The sequence below is a fragment of the Suricata suricatta genome, chromosome 2, assembly GCF_006229205.1.
Source record: "Suricata suricatta isolate VVHF042 chromosome 2, meerkat_22Aug2017_6uvM2_HiC, whole genome shotgun sequence".
NCBI classification, from domain to species: domain Eukaryota; kingdom Metazoa; phylum Chordata; class Mammalia; order Carnivora; family Herpestidae; genus Suricata; species Suricata suricatta.
In genome coordinates, this window is record NC_043701.1 from 109873116 (window position 1) to 109900731 (window position 27616).

General features: G+C 47.7%; 1 protein-coding gene across 2 annotated transcripts in view; it reads left to right on the forward strand.

Annotated features, from left to right (window-relative positions):
- Nucleotides 1–27616, forward strand: part of MTR (5-methyltetrahydrofolate-homocysteine methyltransferase) — a 96449-nt gene extending 68833 nt beyond the window's left edge. For both annotated transcript variants that reach the window (XM_029931656.1, XM_029931657.1), the window contains 11 exons: nucleotides 3121–3188; nucleotides 3755–3875; nucleotides 11357–11438; nucleotides 16315–16413; nucleotides 17440–17515; nucleotides 20155–20310; nucleotides 21553–21749; nucleotides 24234–24434; nucleotides 25009–25201; nucleotides 26450–26562; nucleotides 27010–27616. In XM_029931656.1, the coding sequence (XP_029787516.1) occupies nucleotides 3121–3188; nucleotides 3755–3875; nucleotides 11357–11438; nucleotides 16315–16413; nucleotides 17440–17515; nucleotides 20155–20310; nucleotides 21553–21749; nucleotides 24234–24434; nucleotides 25009–25201; nucleotides 26450–26562; nucleotides 27010–27096 (1393 nt within the window). In that variant the 3' untranslated portion in view covers nucleotides 27097–27616. The remainder of the gene's footprint in view (nucleotides 1–3120; nucleotides 3189–3754; nucleotides 3876–11356; nucleotides 11439–16314; nucleotides 16414–17439; nucleotides 17516–20154; nucleotides 20311–21552; nucleotides 21750–24233; nucleotides 24435–25008; nucleotides 25202–26449; nucleotides 26563–27009) is intronic.

The following is a 27616-nucleotide window of genomic DNA, read 5'->3' on the forward strand; positions in this document are numbered from 1 at the left end:
GACCTCTTCTTTCCTCACTCACCATGGGTTTTCTCTCTCCTTTGCTGATTTCTCCTTCTCTGTGTGACCCCTAAATAGGGGAGCGCTCCAGGGCTTAGGCTTCGGACCTCTTCTCTGTCCTACTACCCAAGGTGGTGCTTCTCAGACTATCATGTGCCTTCCCCTCCCCTGGGGGTCTTGTTAAAAGTCGGACCCAATGAAAGTAGGTCTGGACCTGAGGCTTGAAGTTCTGACATGTTCCCACAGGGCACACCCAGGCAAACCCAGCCCCTGGAAGGACTTATCTCGTCCAGTCTCCTGACTGTATTTGCTACCATGTGCCAGGTTCTGACTCCAGCATGGACCCCTCACCAGAACTCGACTCACGATCACCTGAGAGCTCCATGTGGTTATCTAAAGAAATCTCAAACCTAATATTTTGAAAACTGCCAAGTCGCCACCCTTAAGATGCTCTCTGTGACCTCTGTGCCTATGGTCTCCTCCTTCCCGCATTTCTGTTCAGCCACAGGCCTCGTTACTGTCCTCAAACAAAGCAAGCATGCATACGGTGTTCCCGAAAGACACACTGCTCTGAACAAGAGAGAGGAGCAAGAGCAAGTTGATTCTTGCCATCAGACTGACAATTAGTAATTGAATTTTGAAAATACTGTATGACAGTGAACAGTCAGCTTTGAAATGTATTCCTTCTTGTCTTGATTTAAAAGCAGTATACTGTTGTGCTTGATTTTGTATGCAACAGTCTATATTTAGTCCTAGTTTAACAAAAGATGCAGTTATCAGCCTTTTCCCAATATGTTAAACACCAAAATGTGATGTCATCTCACTGTTGCTGGGACCTACCCTCCCACATCAGTAAAACCCACAGCCCGGTTAGTGCTGACAAAGCTGAATATAGTTATCGTTGATTTGAAATTGTCTTGCTTTTTACTGAGGACTCTGTATGGGCTAGGGCTGTTTTTTGTTGTGTTTTGTTTTTTAATCTTAAGTAATAATGGGAACAAGCTTAAAAAGTGAGTATAAAAAGATACATAGCGAGGGGTGCCTGGGTGGCTCAGTTGAGCATCCGGCTTCTGCTCAGGTCATGATCTTGTGGTTTATGCGTTCGAGCCCTGCATCAGGCTCGGTGCTGACAGCTAGCTTAGCTCAGAGCCTGGAGCCTGTCTTCAGATTCTGTGTGTGTCTCTCTCTCTGACCCTCCCTTCCTCACGCTGTCTCTCTCTCTCTCAAAAATAAATAGAACATTAAATAAAAAAGAGATACATAGCGAGAAGCAGGACTCCTTCCTGTCAGGTATCCCCTCTCACGAGATGATGATATGTCAAGTGGTAGTTGATTGACTTTTAAAAAATTATTTTGCCTATTTAATTTTTTTAAAATGATTGGTATTTTTGAGAGAGACAGAGTGCAAGCAGGGGAGGGGCAAAGAGAACGGGAGAAATAGAATCGGAAGCAGCTCCAGGCTCTGAGCTGTCAGCACAGAGCCCGAGGCGGGGCTTGCACTCGAGAACTGGGAGGTCATGACCTGAGCTGAAGCCGAATGCTCACCTGCCTGAGCCACACAGGTGCCCCAAATTATTTTGCCTATTTTAATAGTTGACATTATGAAAGCAGTGAAAATCATGCTATGAAATGCATACACATGATGAAATTAAATTATAAAGATGACCATGATGGGTACTTTGTAAATCTTGAATAGAGGAGTCGTACGTGGAATGTTGTCCAGGGCAGGAATCCTCTGAGTTCAGAAAGCTGCTTCCTCTATGAATTGGAGCCCCCTTCCAGTCTTAACTCTGTTCTGCAGAGCAGGCCCCTGCATCCTCTGCTCCATGCCCTCCCTCTATCTTGTGTGCGGTCCCCAGTTCCCTGGCTCAGCTTTACCTTTGAGTCTCTCACCCTGTCTCCCTCAGTGATCCGCTCCCTGGTTCAGTCTCCCTCTCCCATGACTCAGGAACCATATTGTCTTATTGTCTGCTTTCCGTGAGCAGGAAGTGACCTCTTCCTAATTATCCTTCACACTGGCTTCCAGCCAGTCTCTCCTGTCCAGCAGATGTTTACTGAGTGAACTTGCCCAGCGTTTTTATTGGTCTCAATGGCCAAGAGAATGAGTGTTGGTGTCAGATCGTGGTTTGTGTCCCAAATCTGCTAATTAGTTGTGTGACTGGACAAGTTGCTTAACGTCTGTGGGCCCTTCTTCAGTAAAATGGGGGCCATAGTGGTGCTTGCATCATGGGCCACTTTGAAGGTGAAATGGGATTGCTTATGCAGAAAGCTTGGCATGGTGGAGATGGCCACGTGTCCACTGACAGGCGAGCAAATAGAATGTGTATGTCTGTCATGCTCAGTGTAATAAGCCAGATATAAGGACAGTGATGTATGAATCCACTTACACAAATGTCTAGAATAGGCAGATTCACAGAGACAACTGGGGGGAATGGGGAACTGTTGCTGAATGATTAGAGTTTCTATTTGTAGTGATGGCCAGGTATTAAAAATACATAGTGGTGGTGGTAAATAAAATAAATAAAAATGATAATAAAAATAAATACTGACTGATTCTAATTAGTGCCACTGAATTTTAAACGTAATGATTAGAAGGGCACATGGTATTTTGTATATTTTACTGGAGCTTAAAAAAATAATGTAGGGACACCTGGGTGACTCAGTTGGTTAAGCATCTGACTCTTGATCTTGGCTCAGGTCATGATCTCATGATTCCTGAGATCAAGCTCCACTTCTGGCTCTACTGATGGTGTGGAGTCTGCTTGGGATTATGTCCTTCTCTGTGCTCCTCACCTGCTTGTTCTCCCTCTCTCTCTCTGGCAATATAAATAAATAAGCTTAAAAAATAATAATGTAGTGTGCCAAAAATAATCGAATCATGTATCTTGAATGGATGAATTTTATGCTGCGTGAATTTTGTGTCAATAAAGCTGCTTTGAAAAATCTCAGCTTAGCACCCGGCGTGTGGTAAGTACCTAATAAATAGTAGTTGTCGTGTGATTGTTGATCCTTAGTGAGTCACTGTGATTCCAGTTTACATTAGAGGAGTATTTGGTGGCTAAGTAAGGCTTTGTCTCTATGGATTCTCATCAGTTTTCTCACCTCATTTCTGTCCCTCAGAGTTATTGATTTAGGGGTCATGACTCCCTGCGACAAGATACTGAAAGCAGCTCTTGACCACAAAGCAGGTACTGTGCTGCGGACTTCTGGGCCCTCCGGGCCTTTCCCCCATGTCTGTCCATCAGTGAGTGGTGACGCCCCAGCCCGTCCTGACAGGAGCCAGCTCCTGTGAGGGGGCTGCTTTCGTTGTCCTTGAAGGGGGGGGGGTTTGAATCAGTGAATAGGTGACTTTGAAACTCCGTACAGCTCGGAAGATGGAGAATGAAACAGGCTTCTTATTACAGGGTTGCATTAGATTTTTTTTGTGTGTGTGGTCAATTTTTATGTTTCTTCAGACACTGTGACCGTTAAAGTCTGGGAAATCATGAACAATGTTTTTTATTTGCCTGGCTTCCCCCAACTGTGGCAAGTACATTGTTGCAACTTTAAGTTACAAATCCCATTTATTATCTAAAGCAAACAAATAAATAAAGTGAAACTCCCCAATCAGAAAAGATATTTTAGAATTAGAAATGGGGAATTGATGTTAGGTCTTACAGTCTTTATTACAAAGTTGCTAAAATGAGTCTTCCATACTTTTCTGCTTGTCTCCCTCTTCCTTCTCACTGTCCTTTCTTCTTTTTTGAAAAACTAGATATAATTGGTCTGTCAGGACTCATCACTCCTTCCCTGGATGAAATGATTTTTGTTGCCAAGGAAATGGAGAGGTTGGCTATAAAGATTCCATTGTTGATTGGAGGAGCGACCACATCGAGGTAAGTCACGCTAACGAGCTGCTTGCTTTCCCTTAAATTCGTTAAAAAAATTTTTTTTAGTGTTTTATTTATTTTTGAGACAGAGAGAGACCGAGCATGAGTAGGGAAAAGGCAAAGAGAGAAAGAGAGACACAGAATCGAAAGCAGGCTCCAGTCTCTGAGCTGTCAGCACAGAGCCTGATGCACAGCTCGAACTCATGGACTGTGAGATCATGACATGAGTCGATCGAAGTCGGACGCTTAGCTGACTGAGCCACCCAGGCACCCCTTCCCTTAAATTCATTTAATTGCCAGTGTTTAAAAACAGCAGTGAAATCTGGGTTGTTGTTTTTTCATTATGCTTAGCACATGGGCTCATTATATAAGGGCTAAGCTTTCAGTTTTCACTTGGACAAGAGCCAGGGCCAGGACTTTTGGAGCACACTGTAGGAAACTTCCTATGTGACCTCCCCACCCTTTGCCTTTTTTGGGATTCTTTGGTTTGTTGTTGTCTTTTCCTTAATCTTCTCTCCTCTCATTTGGCTCTTGAGATTTCTTTTATTTTTTATTTTTATGTTTTATTAATTTTTGAGAGAGACAGAGACAGCATGAGCAGGAGAAGGTCAGAGAGAGGGAGACAAGAATCCGAAGGCAGGCTCCAGGCTCTGAGCTGTCAGCACAGAGCCCGAGGCGGGGCTTGAACCCACGAACTATGAGATCACAATCTGAGCTGAAGTCGGATGCTCAACCGACTGAGCCATCCAGGTGCCCTTGGTTCTTGAGATTTCTGTTAATCAGTCCTCTGGAAATCAAACCAAGTGGAAAAGGTATATTTTTTGGCACAAAGACATTGCTTGAGCTTTAGCCCACTCTCTGTCTCGAAGCAGTTGTCTGACTGAGTAAATAGAGGTTCCCTTGAAGAAAGTCCAGCCTGGAAATAGTTGAGGCAGAAGACCAACCTAGCAAGAACGAATCAGAGAATCACCTTGGGAAGTTGTTTTTAAAGGGGAAACCTTTTGAGAACCTTTGGGTTAAACAATTTAAAGAAGAGAAAGTACTAAGTTGGTCACATGGCCATTACAGTTTTCTTGGGTCATGACCATAATGATGTTTGGTGAGAAATATGTTAATTATGGGTACTGCTAGACTTTTTATGACATGTTCTTTATGCCCCATACCGTTTACTTTGTCAGGGAATAATGCCCATGTGGAACATTGAACCTAATGATCCTGCACTAGAAATGACTGTATACTAAGCCATTTGTATTAATCGAGTTTTCCAGAAGAACAGAATCCATCCATAGGATGGGTATATATATATTTACTTTATGTAGATTATATATATCACTTTGTATTATATTATCAATATAGTATATACAGAGAAAGATATCTTTTAGGAAATTGGATCATGTGATTATGGGGTCTGGTAAAACTGAAATCTGCAGGGAAGGTCAGAAAGCTAGAGTCCAGGCGGAAGTGTATGTTGCAGTCTTGATTCCAAAGGCTATATGGAGGCAGAATTCCTTCTCTCTCGGAGGACCTCAGTCTTTTCTCTGAAAGTCTTCAACTAATTGGACGAGTCCCACCCACACTATGGAGTGTAATCTGCTTCATTCAAAGTCTACTGATTTTTTTAAAGTAAATCTTTATTTATTTTGAAATAAATAAGCAGGGGAGAAGCAGAGAGAACGGGTGAGACAGAGAGAATCCCAAGCAGGCTCTGCACTGTCAGCACAGAGCCCGCCATGGGGCTTGAACCCACAAATCATGAGATCATGATCTGTGCCAAAACCAAGAGTTGGACACTTAGCCGACTGAGCCACCTCGGCACCCCAAAGCCTACTGGTTTAAATGCTCATCACAGAAACATCTAGATTGGTGTAAGATCATATTGCCTGGCCAAATTGACACATAACATTAATGACCATCCCATTTATAATCTGAATGGATTATTTTCACAAGTGGTGACAGTGTTCTGTGTCATTTATTTACTAAGTACGTTTCATATTCTAAGGACTCAGTAAGGTGGCTCTTGTTGCTCATCTTGGAGAGCTGAGTTTGCTATTCTGCCAAGGACGTGCCTACTAGGATGTGTGGCAGATTTTTCTCCGTTGATAACTGGGTTTTCAGCTTAAATAGGAGGGTCTGATTAAGCACCACTAACTGAGGCCTCCCACCTTGGTTAATTGATGGTTTTAATGTGAATATTCATTAGCTTAGCAAAGAGAAGGAGAAGAGAACTTACAGACTGTTGTGAGCATGAAATACCTTTTGAGATTATGGTTTAAAACAGAATAAATACATTTTTAAGAAGTAGATGTAACAGAACATATTATAAGTTTGGTAAATGTGATATGCAAATTGGAACATTACAAAATAGTCTATTCTGTTATATCTCTTACCAAGTAAGAGCCTCCATTATTAAAGAGGTTTTTTAAAAAAACATTCAGAGACAACATAACTACCTTCCCAAGAGCCATCATATGTAGAATAGCCATCAATGCCTCCCACCAGTTGGCACCTGGGAAATCGGGTTATAATTCATCAGATTGGAAGTCATCCACCCTCCCTCCATGCTGTTGCAGAATTTCTGTCCTCGGGGTCTGGGGAAGGGGCCGGGAAAGCTGGGTCTGCGACCTGCCCGAGTTCCTTGGTCTCTTCACGAGTCTGCCTTCTCTGGTTCTGTTCTCTTCCATGCCTGTGGCTGTTTCTGGGAAATCGCTTGGAAAGTAAAAGCCAGTGGCAGTGCTCCAGATGACCATCCCCTTTTCCACTGTGGTGCCAGAAAAGCCTGTGCAGAGTAGATTTCCTGTGCCATCTCTCAGAGCCTCGGGGTAACCCCAGCCCCCCATTCTGACTCCAGTCTAAAGGAGTGACAGTGGGTGAGGCCTTACTTAGTGGTGCTTAATCAGACCCTCCTATTTAAGCTGAAATGTAGCAGGCATGCAGAAAAGGGCACGAATCACAGATACACAACCTGATGGACTTTCACGAAAATGACCCCCAGGTAACATTGCACTCTGGGATCTCTGCCAGGCTCCCCCACCCGGTCATCCTTGATGACAGAAGTCACCACTGCTCTGTCACCAAAGGTTGATTCTGTCCACATTTCAGCCTCATATAAATGGGATCCTGTTGCATGTAATTTTTTGTGTCTGGCTTCTTTCGTGCAGTGTTATACCTGGGGGCCCAAACCGCTTGTTGCAGGAGTTACTGTTCCCTTGTGGTGTAATATTCCGTCGTGTAATATACTATGGCTTAGTCATCCATGTGACTGTGGAAAAACCATTGGGTTTTTCCAGTGTGGGGCGGTTTGGCAGAATGCCAACTTGCTGGGTCATCCACCTGTGATTGATCATTGGCGTTAGACATTGCTAGGTAGTTTTCCGAAGTGATCATATTAATTTACGCTCCCACCAGCAATTATGAGAGTTCCAGTTACCCCACACTGTTTTCAATTTTATCCATTTTAGTAGGTATGTATATGTAATCACATCCTGGTATGGATTTCATTTGTGTTTCCTTGCTGACTAATGATACTGAGCACCTTTTCACATGTATGTTGACTGTTTATGCTTTTCAAGTCCTTTTTTTTTAAATTGGGTATTCTGCCTCTTTTTCTTACTGATTTGTACATATTCTTTATTTATATTGGATGCACATCTTTTATTAGAAATATTTATTGCAAGTAGCCTCTTCCATCATGGCTTGCCTTTTGCTGTCTTAGTTGTATTTTTAAATAACATAGCTTTTAATGTTCCATGTTATCAGTCTCTTCCTTTACAGTGAGTACTTTTTGCATCTCTGTAAGACCCATCTACTCTGGGAAAGTCAGCTTTGCTAGAAGGCATTCTGAGTCTGAATGTCTTAGAAGTCCTCTGAGGGCCCCTTCTATTACCTCCTGCAGACCTTTTGAGAGCTCAGCAGCCTTCCAGTTTTTTCTTTTGCTAACTGTTATTTGAACAGATGGCAGCTCAGGACTTCTGAGTTGTTGGGAAAGGATATGAGGAGGTGTTACTCCATGGCTTTTCCAGATCTCAGTGGCCCGTGGTGGCATGGTGGAACTAGAATGGTGCTCCCAAGACACTCGCAGTGAGCCTTAAGGCTGTCTGAAGGATCCTCGAAGAAGCGCAAGGGGCTGTACAGATTTAGGGTCGTGTGTGCATGGAGATATGCCTGGGGTTCCCTTTTGAGCCTGCAGCTAAAAGAGAATGGAAAACTGAATATTCTCCTGTCTGTAACGCATATGGTTTTGTATCACAAACTAGAAATGACTTTAATGGCAATCTGGCCCTCTTAGCTGCAGACCTTCTCAAAGGAAGTTAGCTCAAAGCAGTTAGCTTTTCTACAGGGTTTAGAGCCAATAATTGCAAAGTATCTTTTTCAGTTATTTTTTGTGAGTAATGGAGAATTCGGGAGGAATTCAGTGATCAGAAATAGAGGTAATTTTCTGAACACACATGTTTTTTAGTTGTTAGGAGGGAAGATGCCGAATCATGTAACTGGTACTGTTTGCCTCTGTGAGCGGCTGCCAGGAAACTCGGAGCTCAGGCCTGTGTGTGGGGTTTCACGCACCCAACTTCTGCATTGGACCCCACTGCTCAGGGCTCACACTTTTATTTCCTCTCTTGTTTTTCTCACCAAACTCTATTATTTATTTGTGTGTGTGTGTGTGTGTGTGTGTGTGTGTGTGTGTGTGTGTGTTTGTATGTCATGGTGCATTTATGTAAAACATTCTAATTCTGAAAGGGTAAGGCATGAGACACGTGCTTGGAGTACCTTTTCTTTTTTGGTGCTTTTAAAAAGACCTTCATGCCCGCTTGGCTGGTATGTGAGGTGACTAATTGAATCCCCAGCATTGGTGAGTGACGTCACAGAGCCTGAGCTGAGATGGAGCGTCAGGGGCTATTAGCCCTGTGCTATTGGTTGGTAGGAGGGTGGGAGAGATTCCAGTGTTTTACATCTTTTCAGACTTCAGAGACACATCTGCCTCCAGCTGGAGAGTTACATAAACGGAAGCTTAGAAGAAAGTAGAATCAACATATAGTTTTATAAGGAAACCAGAAGTACTCTTGATGGCCAAGCAAGTGCAGATTTAATGGTTGTATTCATTTAGCTTCGTCATTTTTTACGCTGGAAAGCAACAGTTTGCTTTATATGTGGTGGTGGTGGTGTGGTGTGGGGTGGTGGTGTGGTGATGGTGTGGTGGTGGTGTGGTGATGGTGTGGTGGTGGTGTGGTGGTGATGTGGTGTGGTGGTGGTAGGTGGGGGAACCATCAGGTTCTGCGTGGGACCCTTGTCCAGAGATCACCAGTGAGAGAATGGCCAGAATTGCACAGAGAAGGCATGGATGCTTAATAAATACTAATTGTATTGATTTGAAGGTTTACAACTTGAAGGGTCTCTTTAAGAGAACTGTCTAAGTCACGTTATTAGACTCGGTATTTCCTAGAGGAACTCCATCACAGAACATACATTGAGGTATATTTGTGTGCTTGAAGAGCTGGTCCCCTACAGAAGAGGAAGCAAGCATAGGCTCACATTCTATTTTGAAATTGGAAGCAGTTTCTTCTTTAAAAGTATTCCTGGGGTGCCTAGGTGGCTCAGTCAGTTGAAAGTCCAACTTTGGCCCAGGTCATGATCTCACAGTTCATGGGTTTGAGCCCCGCATCAAGCTCTGTGCTGACAGCTCAGAGCCTGCAACCTGCTTCGGATTCTGCATCTCCCTCTTTCTGTCCCTCTCCTGCTTTGCACACTCTCCCTTTCTCTCTCTCAAAAATAAACATTAAAAATAAATTAAGATAAATAAAAACTATTCCTACTAGTTGAAAATCTTCCCCTTGTAGAACACCAGGGATATTTTCAAATCTTTGGTCCCTGGGCACACAGCGGGCACAAAACATCCTTGGGAGGCAGTGGAGTTCATGTGGCTGCTTTAGGACCACGGTCTGGCTCCCCCTGCTGCTCTGCGCCTTAAACCTGACTCTAGAAGCATCTCTTGCACTAAGCGGCTTAGGCTAGCACTTCCATTTTATGGCTCAGTTCCTGTGACTTCTGGCTCTCGTCCTCTGCTTCCTGTCCGTGTGTGGAGATACTCCCACAAAGGGGACAGGTGAAATGTCAGTCTTGTCTGTCTCACTACGAATGAATTTTTAGTCATTCCTCGGAAGTCTGTTAAAAACACACACGTATATCATGCCTCTCATAACCTCTTGGTTTAAAAATTTTCCTCAGTAGTCCACGCTGACTATTAGAACCTGTCAAACATTTCAGAGGAATGTGAAGTAAAATTTATTCTCTCCCTTCCCCTCCTCCATTCCACCTCCAGCCTCTGTATAACCAATGTTGACACCTGTTTTTTGTTTTTTTTCCCCTTAATATACAGAAACTCCTCTTTGTAAGGTTGGAGACTTAGGGCAGGTTGAGGGTGGTTTTTTTAAAAAAACAAATATACTGTTTGGTATTTTGGTTTTTTTCCCCACATGGTAGCATATTCTAGACATCTTCCTGAACGAAATGCATTTGGGTTGAGGGGGAGAAAATAAATGCCTCTGACGCAGGGAGGAGCTACCTTGGGTGTGAACATGGGGCAAGCAGACACTGGCAGGGACAGCCTGTCCTGGGGCATGTGCAGCTGCCGCCCTTGGACGTGGGACTGGGTCCCACGGTCAGGGCCCTGGGCTAACCCCAGTTGGGGAGGGCACGCGGGGCCCGCCTCACTGCTCACGTTGGTGGGCCGCGTTCTGGGCAGAGAGCAGGTGTACCCTGTGCCATCAGCCTGAGGCAGCAGAGGTGGCTTGCTGCGTACTCACTTAGGTCACTTCAGGGACTGACGATGGGTGTTTGTTCGTCACCGCTGATGTTCCCGGGTCTGGCAGGGGGGTTCAGGGCTGAGCCAATGTTGGTAGGAGAGTGTTGTTGCTTATGCCTCTTGGTGACTTAGGTGCCAAATTTATTCAGGGTCCTAGGCCCCATATTATAAGTGCAAGGTGGGGTCGGGGCTGAGGAGTGGTGTCCCTAAGGAATGGGGAGCGGCGGCCAGTGCGTCCTTGGTCCGCCGCTTGGGGTCTGGATCCCCAGGAGCCCTAGCTCCTTCCCCAGGTCATCTGGAGGAAGAAATGCAGTCTGACCTGTATGGCAGCAAAGTGCAGTTGCCTGGGCTGGTTAGCGCTCTCGCTTCAGACATGCTAATGAGTGTGAGGTCATGGTCTCATCTCCGTTGGCAGAGAGCTGAGGACAGAGCCTTCCGCATTTTGTCACAGGCTATTTTTGTAGCCTGAGCCAACAAATCCATGTCTTCTCTCTTAGAATTCCCCGTCTTAGGGTGGGGAAGGAGTCCGTCTTGCTATACAAGGGACACGTGAAGTTCAGTATTTGTAAGTACCTTGAGACTGTTCTCTGGAAAGCACCCTGTAGGAACACGGTATCTCTAATGGTTCCAAATGGGTTGGTGGGTGCTGTCAGTGCTGATGGATATGTTTCTTCCTGACCCCTCTTTTTAGGACCCACACGGCAGTTAAAATAGCTCCCAGATACAGTGCGCCTGTAATACATGTCCTGGACGCGTCCAAGAGTGTGGTGGTGGTAAGTGCAGGGCCTTCTGTTAATCTTGATATGTGACGAGAGAAGAAAAGATCAGTGTTCTGAATAAGGGGCATTTCCCAAGGTGATCTTTTATTTTTGTCCACTTCTACTAAAAATGTGGAAGAATATGCAAAGACTCAGTAGGGTGGTGTCACTGTAGTTGTCTGCATTGCTGGAAGGGGGCCAGGTGGGTGTGTCCTGTGCTTTCAGAGACCACATCTGCCAGAACCCCTGTGACGTTGACAACAATCCAGAGGGAGAGAGATTTCAGCCACTTAAACATATATTTACAAGTATGAATATATACGGTCTTCATGCCAAGGCTCAAAGGAATGCAGAATTTTTTAACATGACCTATTTCTAGATAGACATGTACTCCGGAATGGGCCAGTTGACCCTACCCAGAGAGAGAAAACGTTCTCTAGATGTTCAAAACTCAGAATAATAGACTCTTTTTCTCGGTGAATGTAATAAACAACTTTCCCAAGAGGTCTTTTCTGTTTTTCTCTGTCGCTGAAGCCTAATATTCTCTCTCATTATGTTTTTCATTATTTTTTTTAATGTTTTATTTATTTTTGATACAGAGAGAGACAGAGCATGAGAGGAGGAGGGGCAGAGAGAGAAGGAGACACAGAGCCAGAAGCAGGCTCCAGGCTCTGAGCTGTCAGCACAGAGCCCGACGCGGGGCTCGAACCCACGTGAGATCTGACCTGAGCCAAAGTCGGAGGCTTAACTGACTGAGCCACCCAGGCGCCCCTTCATTATTTTCATTGAATAAGAGGAAATAACAGCTAGAGGGACTCTAAGCGACTGTGTGGCCCAGTGGTTTCCAAGTTTGTTTTAGTAACGGAAACCGTGTCTTCCAAGGATGTCTTACCTGGAAACTCAGCACGGTGCGAGTAAGAGTGACCCTTTCATCCCTCATCCCACACCTCGTTCCCGAAGGAGCACAATTCAAAAACTGCTCATCTCGGGGGCCACCTGGGTTGGTTGAGCATCTGACTCTTGATTTCAGCTCAGGTCATGTTCTCACAGTTCATGAGATCGAGCCCCACATCTGGCTCTGTGCTAACAATGCAGAGCCTGCTTAGGGATCCTCTCTGCCTCTCTTTCTTCCCTTCCCCGACTCATGCTGTCTCTGTCTCTCTCATATAAATAAAAACTTAAGACAAACAACCCAAACCTGCTAACCTAGTCCAGCTCTCACATTTGCAGGTGAGGAAAGGTACCGAGAGGGTCTGGTGATTCGTGAGACTATCAGGCGATGACAGGCCTGAACGTGGGTGGCCACGTTTCCTGAGCCGTTTTCCAAAGGCATCTTTCCAGATCTGTGAATTTATTTATAGGAAGGTTGTACAATAATTGTTAACTTTATTAAAAATTGATAGTGTGCCAGGCACTGTGCTGAGTGCTTTACATGGAATTTTTATTTATTCTCCATGAAGCAGATACTCTCCTTATCCCTCTTTAGACAGGAGGAAGGAAATAGTCACGGAGAGGTTACTATTCTCTAGAGGTCACACATCCATGAAGTGGCAGTGTAGGGTGTGAAGGCCAGTGGTGTTACTCTATGCTGCATTAAACGTGCTCCCATTAATGTTCAGTGATTCTTCTTTATTAAAAGGATACAATAGTGGCACTTGGGTGGCTCAGTCAGCTGAGCGTCCCACTCTTGATTTCAGCTCAGTCATGATCTCAGAGTTGTGGGATCGAGCCTCATGTTGGACTCTGAGCTAGGCGTGGAGTCTGCTTAAGATATATTCTCTCTTGCTTTCTCTCTTTCCTTCCTCCCATCCCTCCCCTGCTTGTACTTTCTCTCTTTCAAAAAAAAAAAAAAGATACAATTAAGTCATACAGGAATCATAAAATCAGTTTTTATTTGCTATTGGTGTAAACTAATGTGCTAATTAACTAGGTTTCTACAAATTAGCTTGAGAACAATTTTTTGTGTCTGCTATTCCAATTGTGCCTCAGAAGGAGCTTGCGTGGAGCTCATGGTTGACTAACCAGTGGGCCACGCTGAGCTGTCAGCACAGAGCCCAGCGCGGGACTTGAACTCACAAACAGTGAGATCATGACCAGAGCTCAAGTTGGACACTTAACAGGCTGAGCCACCCAGGCGCCACCAAGTGGGCCTCTTTTTAAGGCTTGTTATTTTCAAATGCTGATGAATGACTGAACATTTCCCATTTGGAGACCAGGCCCTCTGCCTTCTTCAACTACTTGGTGCTAGCATTGCCCCACAGGTCAGGGGATGACTTTGTCTGGGAAGAAACCGGCCTCTGGATTCCATTTTGAGGACACTCCTCCACTGTCTTGAAGAGCTAAGCAGTAGGGGCCGAGCTGAGAGCCAGAAGATGGAGCATGGGTGCTGGCGCTCCTTACACGTCTGTCCAGCCGGATCACCAGCAGGATTAGATCTTCTCCGATACAGAGACGTGGCCGCCTTCTGAAATTACTCCGACATAAGTCTGACGATAGGTCGTTTGGGTAATTGTTAGTGACTCTTCTCAGGATCAGTGGTACAGTTTGTTTAGGCTGCTTGTTGGTTCAATGGCTTTGGGCCCAACTGTGAGGCACGTGCCACCAGCCTGTGCTCTGGGTCACCAGTGTAGGCATTTGAAAGATTCCAAAACATGGCAACAACATGGTAGTTGCGGTTTAGACCTCAGGATGCCCCAGCTTTCTTTCCTTTCTTCCTAAAAAACAAAACAAAACAAAACAAAACTTATTTTTGAGAGAGTGCAAATGCGGGAGGAGCAGAGAAAGGGGGGGTGTCCAAGGATCCGAAACAGACTCTTCAGCAGTGAATGACACGGGGCTTGAACTCACAAACTGTGAGGTCATGACCTGAGCCCAAGTCAGATGCTCAACTGACTGAGCCACTCAGGGGCCCCTCCTTTCTTTTTAAATAAAAAAAAAAATGTGCCAGTATTTAGTTCTTTCTAAATTACATATTTTCAACTTATTCCCTCTCATCCGGCTGTTCTTGTCACCAAGAATAAAGAATAAAAGAAGGAAGAGAGAGGCTGTACTGTGTCCGAACGGTTGGCATGAAGACACATGACCGGGCTGTGGTTTTATGGTAGAAAGATCATAAAGATTAGCCTATATAATTGACCATAACTTGTTTCTATCAAGCAAGTCAGACTGTGCAGGGAGGGGCTGCCTTGTCCTTTTGGCTCTGGGAACAGGTGGCCCCCTGGGGTGTGCTCTGTCTACCCAGTAGGGGCCGTGTCAGAGTACAGTTGCATTCTCTGGATATTTAGAAAAGCAATCTTTTGCCTTCCCAGAGTCTAAAACCTAGCTGAATGCAGTATTTTAAAACACTGATTGCATGTACTTTGGGGAGCTCTGGAGTAGGCATCCCCTTCCTGTTCTCACTGAGTGCCACTGGCTTTCCTAAACAAGGACTTCGTTGAGCCAAGGTTAATGTAAGACTGGAAGGAAGTACCTTGTGGTGTGAATACCGTCCAGGAGCCTGTTTTCAGGGTCGCCACAATGGTCCTCAGGAAAGTGGTCTCGCTTTGTACCATCTCTTAGGGGATCAGATTGCTATTAGAGATGCTTAGAAAAGTCACATAGAATTATAGGCAGTTAAAGCCGGAGGGCCCTTGAGCCATCATCCAGGTTAACTTGTTCAGTTTCACATAATGGCTCTCAGCCTACCTGCCCTTGTGTGTGAGGGAAAATCTAAGTGGAGGGGCAGAGATGGGGCTCTGCCGTGTTTTGAACTGATGGTAATCAGTAGCAGCCATTTTTCTCTTTTTCTTTATAATTTCATTTGAGCTTTGGTTTTGGCTCTTCTTCCACCAGCTTGATAATGCTGGTCATAAATAATATTTAGCAGATCCTGGTTTTACAGTTTACTGAGTAGCCTTTTGTTTGTCAGATGATAGGTTTCCCTTCTTTCCTTAGTCATAGTTGACTGTGAAGATGAGCCTCATTCCTTCCACAAGCATTTAGTGAAAAGGCCCCCTGCACGTGCCAGGCACAGAACTAGAAACCAGGGGCTCGAAGTACTTAAGGCGCAGCTCTCCCCTCCAAGGGCTTGTCCTCTAGTGAGGCGAGGAGATGCGCAGACAGGTACTGAAAGCCTGTGGTAAATGCGGTGTTGGACACACAGACCAGGAGTCTTTGAAACACTGAAGAGGGGTACCTGACAAATGTGTTGTGTGGACCCCAAGACCACCCTCACCTTCAGTGATTCGCTAGAAGGACTCACAGAACTCAGAAACACGGTTAACACTGACAGTCATGGTGGGTGGCCATGAATCAGCAAAGGCAAAAATGTGAAGGGTGGAATCCAAGAACGACCAGGCACCAGCTTCCCGGTGCCCTCCCCCAGCAGAGTCATGTGGCTGGTGCTTAATTCTTCCCACTAGTGACGAGTGACACCGGGTACAGAGCATTGCCGACCAGGGAAGCTCTCTTGAACCTTAGTGTTCTGGAGTCAGTCACATAGGCTCTAATCACCTGACTGACCTTAGTTACTCCAGAGGTCAGGCAGATACAACCTGAGCAGGCCCCCTGCCTCCCCAGTCACGTTATTAGCCTAAACTCTCCAGGGTGGCCTGGGGCTCCGTGTAGAGGAAGCTCTCTTATCAGGCAGGATATTTCAAGGGCTTAGAGCTTATCTCTCAGGAGCCATTAAGGGCTTTCTTTAGAATGTGTCAGATTTGGACCTCCTGTGTCCACTGAGGCAGCCCAGGATGCACACCCCGGCAGGAATTCGAGAAGCTGGTGAGGGGAGAGGGGATGACAGTGACGAGGGAATATTCCTGAAAGAGGAGTCGCCAGTGCTGACCAGTGACCATATTTTACTTATCTCCTTCTGCTCCTCTGTGGTTCTTGAACTTCCATCTTGCATTTTTAGTGCTCTCAGCTATTAGATGAGAATCTAAAGGATGAATATTTTGAGGAGATCTTAGAAGAATATGAAGATATCAGACAGGACCATTATGAGTCTCTCAAGGTAAGTGACAAATACCTGCTAGTTTGGGTATTAAAATGATCCTACATTTGTTTTTTTCTTAATGTGACTTTATCGTTTAAAAGAGGGTAAAGGGTTTAGCATCATTTTAGAGAGGCCTTGTTTTCATGTTCGAATTGGAATTACCTGGCGTCTAAGTTCCTGATAACATGGGATTATACTAAAATTAATTTCATTTATTCCACCAAACATTTATTGGGTACACCATATGTGTTAGGTGCTGTGCTAGACAGCAGAGCCCTGAGAATGAATAAAACATACCCAGCGGGAGAATAGGAGCAGAAACAGCCTATGAAAATGACTCCCAAGGATCCTTGTTCTTGAAATAAGGGAGAAAATGAAGACATTAGTGGAGGCCGTTGTCCGCTGTTCCCCTGCCCAGCGTGGCCCGTGCACAGCAGTTTAACAGCTGTCCTCTAGATGAGCTTCAGGGAATCCTTGGAAAGGAGGTGTCATTGCTCTTTAGAAGTCACAGGAACATTTCTGCCTGCTGCTGGGCCTTGTCCACAGAAGGGTGCATTTTGGCAGGGGCGAGACGAGCGAAACGAGACAACGAACAGCTGGAAGGGAAGAGGTGTTTGTGAGGTGGCGGCCAGCCCCAGCTACTGTGGCCAGCTCTCCACCTCTTCGGTTTGCCCACAGTTGAAAATTTCATAGTTCTGCCCTCTGGTCCTGATGGCCACGAAAGCCAGATAAGCCTGGCCTCAGGTGTTCTAGAAGCACCTATCTACCCATCAATACTTAATGGGTATTTATTGAATCCTTTCTCTCCATTGTTCTGGTTCTGATGTGAAGCCATCACATCGGGCAGAAAAGGAAGAGCTTTTCAGGATGTGAATTTTCATTAATGAAAGCATTTGTGGGTTTTTTTCTTTTTTTCCTTTCCTTTTTTTTTTTTTTTTTTTTTTTTTACAGAAGTCACGTACTAGTTAGCTTTTCAGGTACATATTCATAGTTGCAGCTGAAAAGCTAAGAGTTTCTGACTAAAATAACTTATTTTTTTCATAGGAGAGAAGATACTTGACCTTAAGTCAAGCTAGAAACAACGGTTTCCATCTGGACTGGCTGTCAGAGCCTCCTCCAGGTCTGTGTGGCTGTCGGTAAAAAGGCTGTGGGTGATAGCGTGAGCTGGAAGGCTGTTTGCATTCAGCTGGCTGGGGATCAAACAGGCAGCTAGAGATGCTTGATCGTGTCTAATAATGGTGATGAAAGACACTGATGATTGAAAATAAAAGTAAATAGGTACCATTTATGGAGGACAGGACTATGTCCTGAGACTGCTCGGCGTGTCTGAGTGCTTTGACACAACCCTGTAGTGAATGTGCTGTTATCTCCCCTTAAATGTGAAGACCCCGAGTTTCGGGTAAAAGGTTATCGGGTTCTGTCTCTGGCCTGACTTCTGACCCACAGCTCCCGCTCTCTGCTGGGCTTGATTCCGCCCCCCCCCCCCGCAGCCTGATGCAGGTTGTGGGTGGTACAGTCACTGAGGGGCTTGGGTCGTAGGCCAGGCCCCAGGACTGACATGTAGTGTCTGAGATTTAAGACCCCCTCACACTGAACAGACCTTTAGAACATTCCAGCAAAGCTGGAGCTCCTGTTTCTTGTTTGCTCTCTCCCACTCTCTCTCTGAATGCTTCTCTCTTTTTGTTTCTTTCATTTGTTTTTTTTCCCCTTTCTTATTTCCGGCCAGCTCTCTTGCCTTACAGAGTGTTCACGAGGGAGTAAAATATGGAGGATGAGAGAGGCATGAGACTCACACGCACAGTGCAGACAGGGGGAACGGGTTGTATTCATTGAATCCGTATCTCCAAGGTAATACCTCAGATCCGCTCTCCTTGCTCTGCGGATCCTCGGCAGACTCGAGAGCATTAAATTGGAAATGTAGGTGAGCTTGGTTCTGATTGGATTCCTGCTGAGTCCTCTGTGGCTTAGTGGGAGGAACACCACGTCTGGAGCCGGGAGGGCTGGTTCTAATCCCAGATTGGCTCCCGGCTGCAAATCACTGACTGACCTTGAGCATCTTGTGTCCATGTTCGGACAGCTTCTAATATGTAAAAAGGAGTTACCCTATGAAAGGTTGTGAGGATAAAAGAGGATAAACCTTTGAAAAATGTGAATCACTATATAGTTCATTATTTTCTCTTTACCTTTCACTATGAAATTAGAAAACTCTCACAAGGAAAAGTCCATTTTAACCAAGTTAAACATCTAGACACAGTTCAGTGGGGACATTCCTCTGAAGGCCTGTGGTGCCAGGCAGCAGTCAAATGGCCACTTGTTCCCAGTGTGGGGCCCCTGCAAGGCTCAGGACCTGCTGCTTGAGTGTACAGCCCTCAGAAATGTTTTTGAGGAAAACCCAGTCTTAGAGGAGTTGCAGGAAGTCAGTAAAGGGAGAAAGAAGGGTTCTCTCAAGGTTGTTGGTGGTAAAATTCAAGGCCAACATCTCTCAGTGACTCTGCGATGGCCTTTCTCCCTGCCTTTCTAGGCAAGAGGAGACATTCACCAAGAGGAAATCTGTAGTTTCTTTTTAAGTGTCAAACAAAGCAACATACTAGAATGTTATGAGGAAGTGATGATTCTGAATAGTAAAAAAATAGTGAAAACATGACAATCGGTTGAACATCTGTGAATATCACTAGCTACCTCAGAAGTAAGCTGGTGCCCATTTTAAAAACAAAGCAATACCAGGGCACCTGAGTGGCTCAGTTAGTTAAGCGTCCAGCTCTTGATTTGGGCTCAGGTCATGATCTCATGGTTCATGGGTTCAAGCCCTGCATGGGGTTCTGCACTGACCCTGTGGTGCAGAGCCTGCTTTAGATCCTCTGTCTTCCTCTCTTTCTGCCTCTCCCTTGCTCATGCTCTCGCTTGCTCGCTCTCTCTCTCTCTCTCTCTCAAAAATAAACATTAAAAAAATACGTAAGTGGTTAAAGCTGCATGTGTCCCCCTCTCTCCCCTGCACAATCCTGAATTTGATGCCTTGTTCCTGTGCATTTCCTTACGCTTTGCCTACGTCCATGCATATCAGTGGGAAGTAGAGATCACTGGTTCATGCTTTTGTGGTTCTGATAAGTGGTTTACTGTATGTGTCTTTCTGTAGTGGCATTTACTTTAGTATTGTCTCCATCTGTACAAATGACAAGAGAAACCCGTCTTTTCTCTTAGACCAAAGGGTGGAAGGGAGAATTTCTAAGGGCTGGTATAGACAGCTGCCTGGGAAGGGTAGTTTTGTTTCTTTTTTTCTTTTCTTTTCTTTTTTTTTTTTTTTTTTTAGTTTATTGTCAAGTTGGTTTCCATATAACACCCAGTGCTCATCCCAACAAGTGCCCCCCTCCATGCCCATTACCCCCCTTCCCCACTCCCCTACTCCCATCCACCCTCAGTTTATTCTCAGTATTTAAGAATCTCTTATGGTTTGCCTCCCTCTCCTTAACTATTTTTTCCCCTTCCCCACCCCCATGGTCCTCTAAGTTTCTCCTGTTCCACATATGAGTGAAAACATATGGTATCGGTCTGGGAAGGGTGGTTTTATTTAAGATTTGCTGCAAAATTTACAGCTACCCTCCTTGTAAAACAGCAGCTATGGACGACCAGAGGGAGGGAGAGTGGGGGCCCTGGGGCAGGACAGAGCTGGCCTGGAGGCATTGCATAGATCCCTGCCCCGTGTGTTAGGTGCTTAGGCCCAGGCTCTGACATTGGTGTTGACATCAGTACTTATTTTTACAGTGAAGCCCACGTTTCTGGGGACTCGGGTCTTTGAAGACTATGACCTGCAGAAGCTGGTGGCCTACATAGACTGGAAGCCTTTCTTTGATGTCTGGCAGCTCCGTGGCAAGTACCCGAATCGGAACTTTCCCAAGATATTTAAGGACAAAACTGTAGGTTCGTTCAGCAAGCACTTCCTTTCTGTACTGATAGTCAACACATAGTATTGGGACTTGAAAGGGGAGAACAGGTGAAGAGCAGAGGGTTCGGATTCTGTAGGAGATAGTGTATTGTTATAATCTAATGTGTGGGTCATTGTTTTCCTCTCCAGTGGCTTAAAGATGCTAGATTGGTCCTTATTTATGGACTATAGTTGGCACTTCATTGATCTGTTCTTTAATAAGCCAAGCCCCTGCGCCCTGGGGTGTGGCCAGGAGCGGGCTCAGCCAACGGTGAGGGGGGTTCTACACGGCCTGCCAAGTCCTGCGTGAGGCTGAGCCCAGGGCTTCTGTGCACCCAAGATGAGACAGGCCTCAGACTGGGAGGTCCGGGGGGTGCTTCCTGGGGGAAATGGGTTTGAGCTGTCTTTGGAAGATCAAATGGGAGTTACTGAGGCTGGGACTCGGGATGTGAAATGGTGCTGGAGGAGAGGACGTCCCAGGCAGAGGAGACAGAGGACAGGAAGGCACAGTCACAGGTGCCCCTATGGGGAAATGCCAGGAGTCCCTTGTTCCTGGAGCACTGGTGTGGGGAGGGGATTTGGGGCAATCGGCAAGAGAAGTGGGGGTGATCAGAGTTCTAGCCCCACCCCCGGAACCTGCCCCCAGAGGGCTGGGGTCATGGTGCCAAGCCACTCAGAGGATCGAGAGAGAGCCAGATGAGAACAGGGTGGCAGGTGGCATGCTGGGGGTGTGGGGTCAGGGTGGAGAGGAGCCTGGCTCCCACGGTATGGGGGACAACCTGTGGCCTCTGAGCCCAGGCAACCCACGTACGTGATGAAGGCACTTGGGAGCAGCTGGGCCACACTTGCCTCCGCTACCTGTTTCACGTCCCAAGAGGGCCTTGGGAGGCCAGTGGGGCAAGGGGCCCATGAGGAAGGTGGGCAATGGAAGGGTCTGGCCTGTTCTGTCTGGCAGACTGCACTGCGGGCTGCACATCAGGCTCTCTGCTTGGTGCTGCCTGGAGGCACGTTTGTGCTTTGTGCTGGGGAGACAGAGTAAACGTGCGGTTGGCAGAGCCCCCATCCCTTAGCTGGCCCCCCTAAGTAGTGCTGCTCACAGGCGTCAGTGCAGTGTTTGGGGGGAAAAGGAGGGTGACCAGAGACAATGGCTTAGGAGGGGTGGTGGCTTTAGAAAGAAGTGGTTTTTGCTTGTGACCATTGGGATTTTTCGGTGAATTCTCACAATGTTTTCGTATTAGGTGAAGAGGCCAAAAAAGTCTATGATGATGCCCAAAGGATGCTGACAGCACTGATTGGTCAAAGGAAGCTCCGAGCCAGGGGCGTGGTTGGGTTCTGGCCTGCGCAGAGCGTGGAAGACGACATCCACCTGTACGCGGAGTGCGAGGTGCCCCAGGCCGCAGAGCCCATTGCCACCTTCCACGGGCTCCGGCAGCAGGTACGGAGCCGCACCGACCACCCTGCTGCTGCTTTGGCAGAAGCACTAAACAACCCTAAGTAAGAATTAAGTAAATCTGAGCTTTGTGCCGATGACAGGGCTGCCCCAGCTCCCCCCAAATGACCATGAGCAGGCCCAAGGCCAAGGCGTTTGTGAGGACGGTGGAGGGAAGAAGCCTGTGTGGGCGGAGAGGCTGGCTGATCGGGCACCTGTGGGATTCGTGGGTCAGAAACGCAGCCACTGCCTTGGTCGTGGTGCACATTCACACATCTGGTTCCTAAACCTGGGTTTGCAGGCATGCGTGTTATTTACAACAGGCCGGTGGCCCCCTTTCTCAAGGGGAAGACAGGCAGGGACAAAAGTTCTCTGCATGTCTGGGAGATGCTGGATGGACCATCGTGTTTCCCATCCACACAGCCTCGTCGCGGGTGGTCCATGTCTCTGCCTGCAAGGGGAGGAACAGAGGCCCGTGGGACGGAGCTAGGTGTGTGGCGTCCAGAGCGTGAGCCCAGCCTGGGCGCTCTGGCTTCCCTCTGCACGGTGGCCTCTCATGCTCACCCCGTGACAGTGCGGATGTCCTGTGTGTGGCCGGTAGCTGCTGCAAAACACAGTTGCCACCCACTCCCCCCCCACCCCAGGATTGGAGCCAGGATTCGCCAGGGTCGTTGACACAGGGTTGGGTGAATTTCCTTGTGTCACTGTCATTTCCAGTCATTCAGAAACAGAGCAGTAATATTGCTTTTAATTGTCACCGTGATGTGATTTCATAATCATGGATGGGTGTTTTAACTATAATCACATCTGAAGGGATTCTTAAATTTGGGATGTTAAATGATGCCGTAACAAGCTCACTGAGAGTGGCTGTGCCAGCACAGATGGGTCAGTGAGCAGTGGGTGGCACCAGAAGCTTCAGGGCTGGTGCTTGCTTGCCGGCCCCGGAAACAGTCACGGCCTCAGCGACACCAGGCAGAGACCTTGGAAACAGGCACAGCCTCACCAATGCCGGACAGAAAAGGTTCTCATTTTCTCAGCGTTCCACCCCTGCTAACTAGGGAGCTGGTCACTCACCTTTCACAGGTGTGACTCAGCTCTCAGGCCTCTGCCCAGTTTCTCATCCTTCAGGCTCTGTGTCCTTTGATCTCTTGCTACGTCCAACCATTCGTGTCCTAACCAAGCAGGCTAAGTGTTAGGGCATTTAATGTAATGACTTCTCAATGTGTATATATTACCGGTTCACATAGCTCTTTCTTCCAGTGCTCAGGAAGGTTCTGGCTGCTCTGGGAGTCTTCTGTCTCAGTGGCTCTGGTGGCTGTCTCTTCTCAAGTGCTGTGGGGCTCTGTGACCCATCTCTCCTTGTGGGGCCGGGCAGCTTTGTGTCTCCCTCTGGCTTTCGTCAGCAGAGAAAGTAGAGCTGAAAAGCTGCTCCTCCCTACATAGCTGTCCGCGAGCTTGGTGACATTTCCACAGGCCGGGCCGTTATCAAACACCTTCTGGCCGGCAACCATTTAACCAGTTTCTGCCCAGTGTCAGTGAGTCTGTGCCTGTTTCCAGGACCGGTAAACAAGTACCAGCCCAGAAGCTTCTGGTGCTGCCTGCTGGCTTGCTGACCAGGCTCATGGCGCCCAGCAGTTAGGAGCGCATGCTGTGACGTCAGACCCCTGTACCTGCCGCCATCTGCCACCAAGCCACCTGGTCACGCTCTCTCTGCCTCAGGCTCCTGTCTGTGAAATGGGGCTGGTGGCATCACGTATTTCCTTCACACGGTTGTTGACAGCATTACAGCAGGCAGTAGTGCCTGATGTATCGTAAGCCCTCGGTGAGTAGTAGGTTTAGCTGTTGACCTCAGCAAATACTTGCGGATTGTGACATATGTTTGAGACCTGATTTGTCAGTGGGATGAGAGCCCATCCTCAGAGGAGAGACTCTAAGAAACCGGTGCTGCTCAATTCTCGGTTCGGTTCCAGGCCGAGCCGGGGCGGCCTCAGCCATCCCCCGAGACACTGCCACAGCAGGCATCGCGTGGCCCTTGGCTGACAGCCGGCAGCTTGTCGTGCCTCATCTGCTGATGTGAAGTAGAGGCTTGTGCATTTGGGGGATCCCTTTTGGATGCAACTTGAGGATTTAGTGTTAATCTTGAATTGAAAACACTTGCTGGAAAATTTTTTCTGATATGAATGTTTGGGGTTCTGGTTTCTAGCACGGTACCTGGAGGCGTTCAGGAAATGTTTGGTCCGTGTGCGGATGAGCAGATTTCATGGTTTCTTGACCGTATGTCATGTCATGGTGTGTGCTTTTTTAAAATCTAATTTCATTTGTTTATTCAGCAACTATTTGTTGTACTCACTCTGCATCAGGCCCTCTTCTAAGTGCTGTGGATGTAACAGTGAACAGGACAGACACCCCTGTTTGAAGCATAGGGCCATTTGGAAAGAGCAGACGGCTGTTACCTTCTAACCACATGCCCGGCTGCTGCTTGGTTCTCAGGCCGAGAAGGACGCCGCCAGCGTGGACCCCTACTACTGCCTCTCGGACTTCATCGCACCCCTGCACTCAGGCGTCCGAGACTACCTGGGCCTGTTTGCCGTTGCCTGCTTTGGGGTAGAGGAGCTGAGCGGGGCCTACGAGCAGGAGTGCGACGACTACAGCAGCATCATGGTCAAGGCTCTGGGAGACCGGCTGGCTGAGGTAGCACCGCAGTGCTAGGCTGGGTGGGGGGCCCCTGTTCTGTGCTGTCATCTGTAGTGGTCCTCGGACCCGTAACCTCTTTGCTGTAGTTCTTGTCTCTCTGGAGGAGCCTGAAAGATCCAAAACAGGTTCCTGTGTCTGGGCCCCTTGCTGTCATGTTGGCATCCCCTGTAGATTCCGTGTCTTCCTGCGCATGGCGTGGGGTCACCTGAGCCATGGAGAGGTCCCCTCCCCTTCCCCTGAGGCTGACAGTGGAGGACCCGGCTGCTGTAATGGTCCCAGCTTCTCCTGGTGGCCCCGGTTCAATGTAGACAGTCAGGGAAGTGTTTCAGTTCAAGGCCCTGGAGTTCTCAGACGTTGAGTATGATATGTAGAGCCCGGGCTGAGGCCAAGGCCAGCCAGAGAGAGCAGCCAGTGGAATGACAGGCGAGCCGAGAACCCAGCCTGGCCCCTCTTGCCCGCTTGGTCCTGGTTGTGGTGCGGGTGGGGGGTGCCCCTGACGACCCATGGGGCAGGGGTGGGACACTGATGCGGGGACCCCCGCCCCTGCCCAAGCACGCCTTGCCCGCTGCAGGCCTTTGCGGAGGAGCTCCACGAGAGGGTCCGAAGGGAGCTGTGGGCGTATGGCAGCCGCGAGCAGCTGGACACTGCTGACCTGCGCAGGCTGCGCTATGAGGGCATCCGCCCGGCTCCCGGCTACCCCAGCCAGCCCGACCACACCGAGAAGCTCACCATGTGGAGGCTGGCCGACGTGGAGCGCTGCACAGGTACGTGCCCGGGGCTGGGAGTGCCGTCCCTCCCCGCCGGGGACACGGGTGTGCTGTTCCCACTGACACGCACCCGTGGTCACAAATCTAGAAACACGCAACCCCGTCCTTTCTCACTTCTAGCTATGTATCAGTAATCCATATCATTATGCCACAATCTTTAAACATTTTTTAAAGATTATTTATTTTTGAAAGAGGATGAGTGGGGGAGGGACAGAGAGAGTAGGAGACACACAATCAGAAGCAGGCTCTATCTAGGCTGTCAGCACAAAGCCTGATGTGGGACCCGAACCAACGAACCGTGAGATCATGACCTGAGCTGAAATCAGACGCTCAACCGCCTGAGCCACCCAGGTGCCCACTCCCCCCATCTTTAGATCCATCACTGTCCATTGCTTTCTCTCCACCTAGATGAGAATTGAGCTCCTCACACTCCCCCGTGCCCCTCCTGCCCCAGTTTCCTGGTACAGGGCAGTCACTGTTGTTACCTCCACTGGCGACCTTGATGACCTTTAGTACCATAGTCCACACCACCTCCTCTTCTAGCCACCACTCATAGACTGCGTCTCTGGACACTGCTCTTGCATTGGACCCACCCTGTCACTCGGCTCTTTCCTCTCTGAGCTTTGACTATTGACAATTCACAATCTCAATGGAATGAGTCAGTAGTCAGAAGCATGCCAGCAGTGCTGACAAAGCAGTGGGAACTTAGGTTTGGGTGAGGGATGGAGGTGTTTGGATGTGGGCGGACAGGAATGGTGTGGCCTCTCAGAACCATAATGTTCAGATCGAGGGCTTCCCTGCCATCAGCCACCCGCTGACCTCTGGCAGAGCACCTCCCTCTGTGCGCTCTGCTCCCTGTCAGTGAGATGAATGGCTTAGACAACATGGTGTCCCCCTGACTTCCCAGTCCCGAGGAAGCGTCTCTTCCAAGTCCTGCCGTGGGCTCATTCTCAAGGCATGACTGTTCAGGGCCTGGGGTCCAGATGGCGCTTTCCTCGCGGGGCTGGGACTCCTCATCTGGGGGCCTAGGCAGAGGAACAGACAGAGGTGTCTGTAGTGGATCCTGGAAGATTGATGGGGGAGCGTGGGGGGTACATCTTCATGCTGTGTCGTGTATCCACCTCGGAGGCATGAGCTCACTTCCATCCGCATGTTCAGCAGGAGTCTCATTGGGCGCTAGCAGCTGCCAGGCCCCTTGCAGGGCACCGAATCCGTGACTGTGTTTCTCTGCCTTGCTCTCTCCAGGCATTAGGTTAACAGAATCATTAGCAATGACACCTGCTTCGGCGGTATCTGGCCTCTACTTCTCCAATTCCAAGTCCAAATATTTCTCAGTGGGGAAGATTTCCAAGGATCAGGTGAGTTAGCTGTTCCATTGTGTATGGCTTCCCTCAGTGCTGGATCTTGTTTAAATGGATCCGTGGAACCTGATTTATGTTACATGGGAATGGGAATGCAAAGGGAGGGGCGGCACAGCGAAATTTACCCCAGTTAATGTCTTACATTATTTCGGCTCTTTACTCCGAATCTCGCCTTCCCATTTATGCCTAGATACCTGCCTCCCCCGCCCCAGCACTCACACTCACACTCCAGCCTCCAAGCCCCAGAGACGCCCTGCATGTTGTTTTCTGCCCAGAGTAAGGTGACGTGGTGAACAGATATATCTCCATCTCCATCTAACTCCAGAGATTGCTATTAAGACAAGAAATGGAAGGCATTTAATGTTTCTTGGCAAATCCTGTGGAAACTTCACTTCAGAAGGTCTTATCGTTGTGGTTTGATATGCTGCTTTTAATCTTTTGCAGATTGAGGATTATGCTTTGAGGAAGAACATGTCTGTGGCCGAGGTTGAGAAATGGCTGGGACCCATCCTGGGATACGATACAGAGTAACTTTTACTTACAAATCCTTCTCTGCACTTGATGCTCCTCTAGGAAATACAGTCTAGGGTGCCTTTAACCACAGCAGCAGCAGCAGCAGACAAGCAGGTCTCCAGCCCATGACATCTGTCTGCCTCGGTGTTCAGAAGACTGACTGGTGGGACCTCGTGGGGTGCGGGGCCTTCCTGTGTCCTTGGAAAACCAGCGGCTCTTTTCCAGGGGACCTTGACTGAAGAGCAGTGAGCGGATCTGCTGTGGGTGGTGTCCTGGTCCCTCAGGGATAGGAATAAGCTGGAGATACAGGACTTTAGCATTTCAAAGCAGGGCAGTTTGCTTTTTTTCATTTTTACCTTGGGTCTAGGAGGCCTCTTATTATTATTTTTTCCCTTTTTCTTGCTTTCTTAGATAAGAGCCTGAAACTTAGCTGAATTGAGAAATGTATGAAAAATGTGACCCCTTGGCAAAATCACACTGTGCCACTACATTTTAATGTAGAAGGTGGCAGTGGTAAACTGACAGGGGACGTGTATGA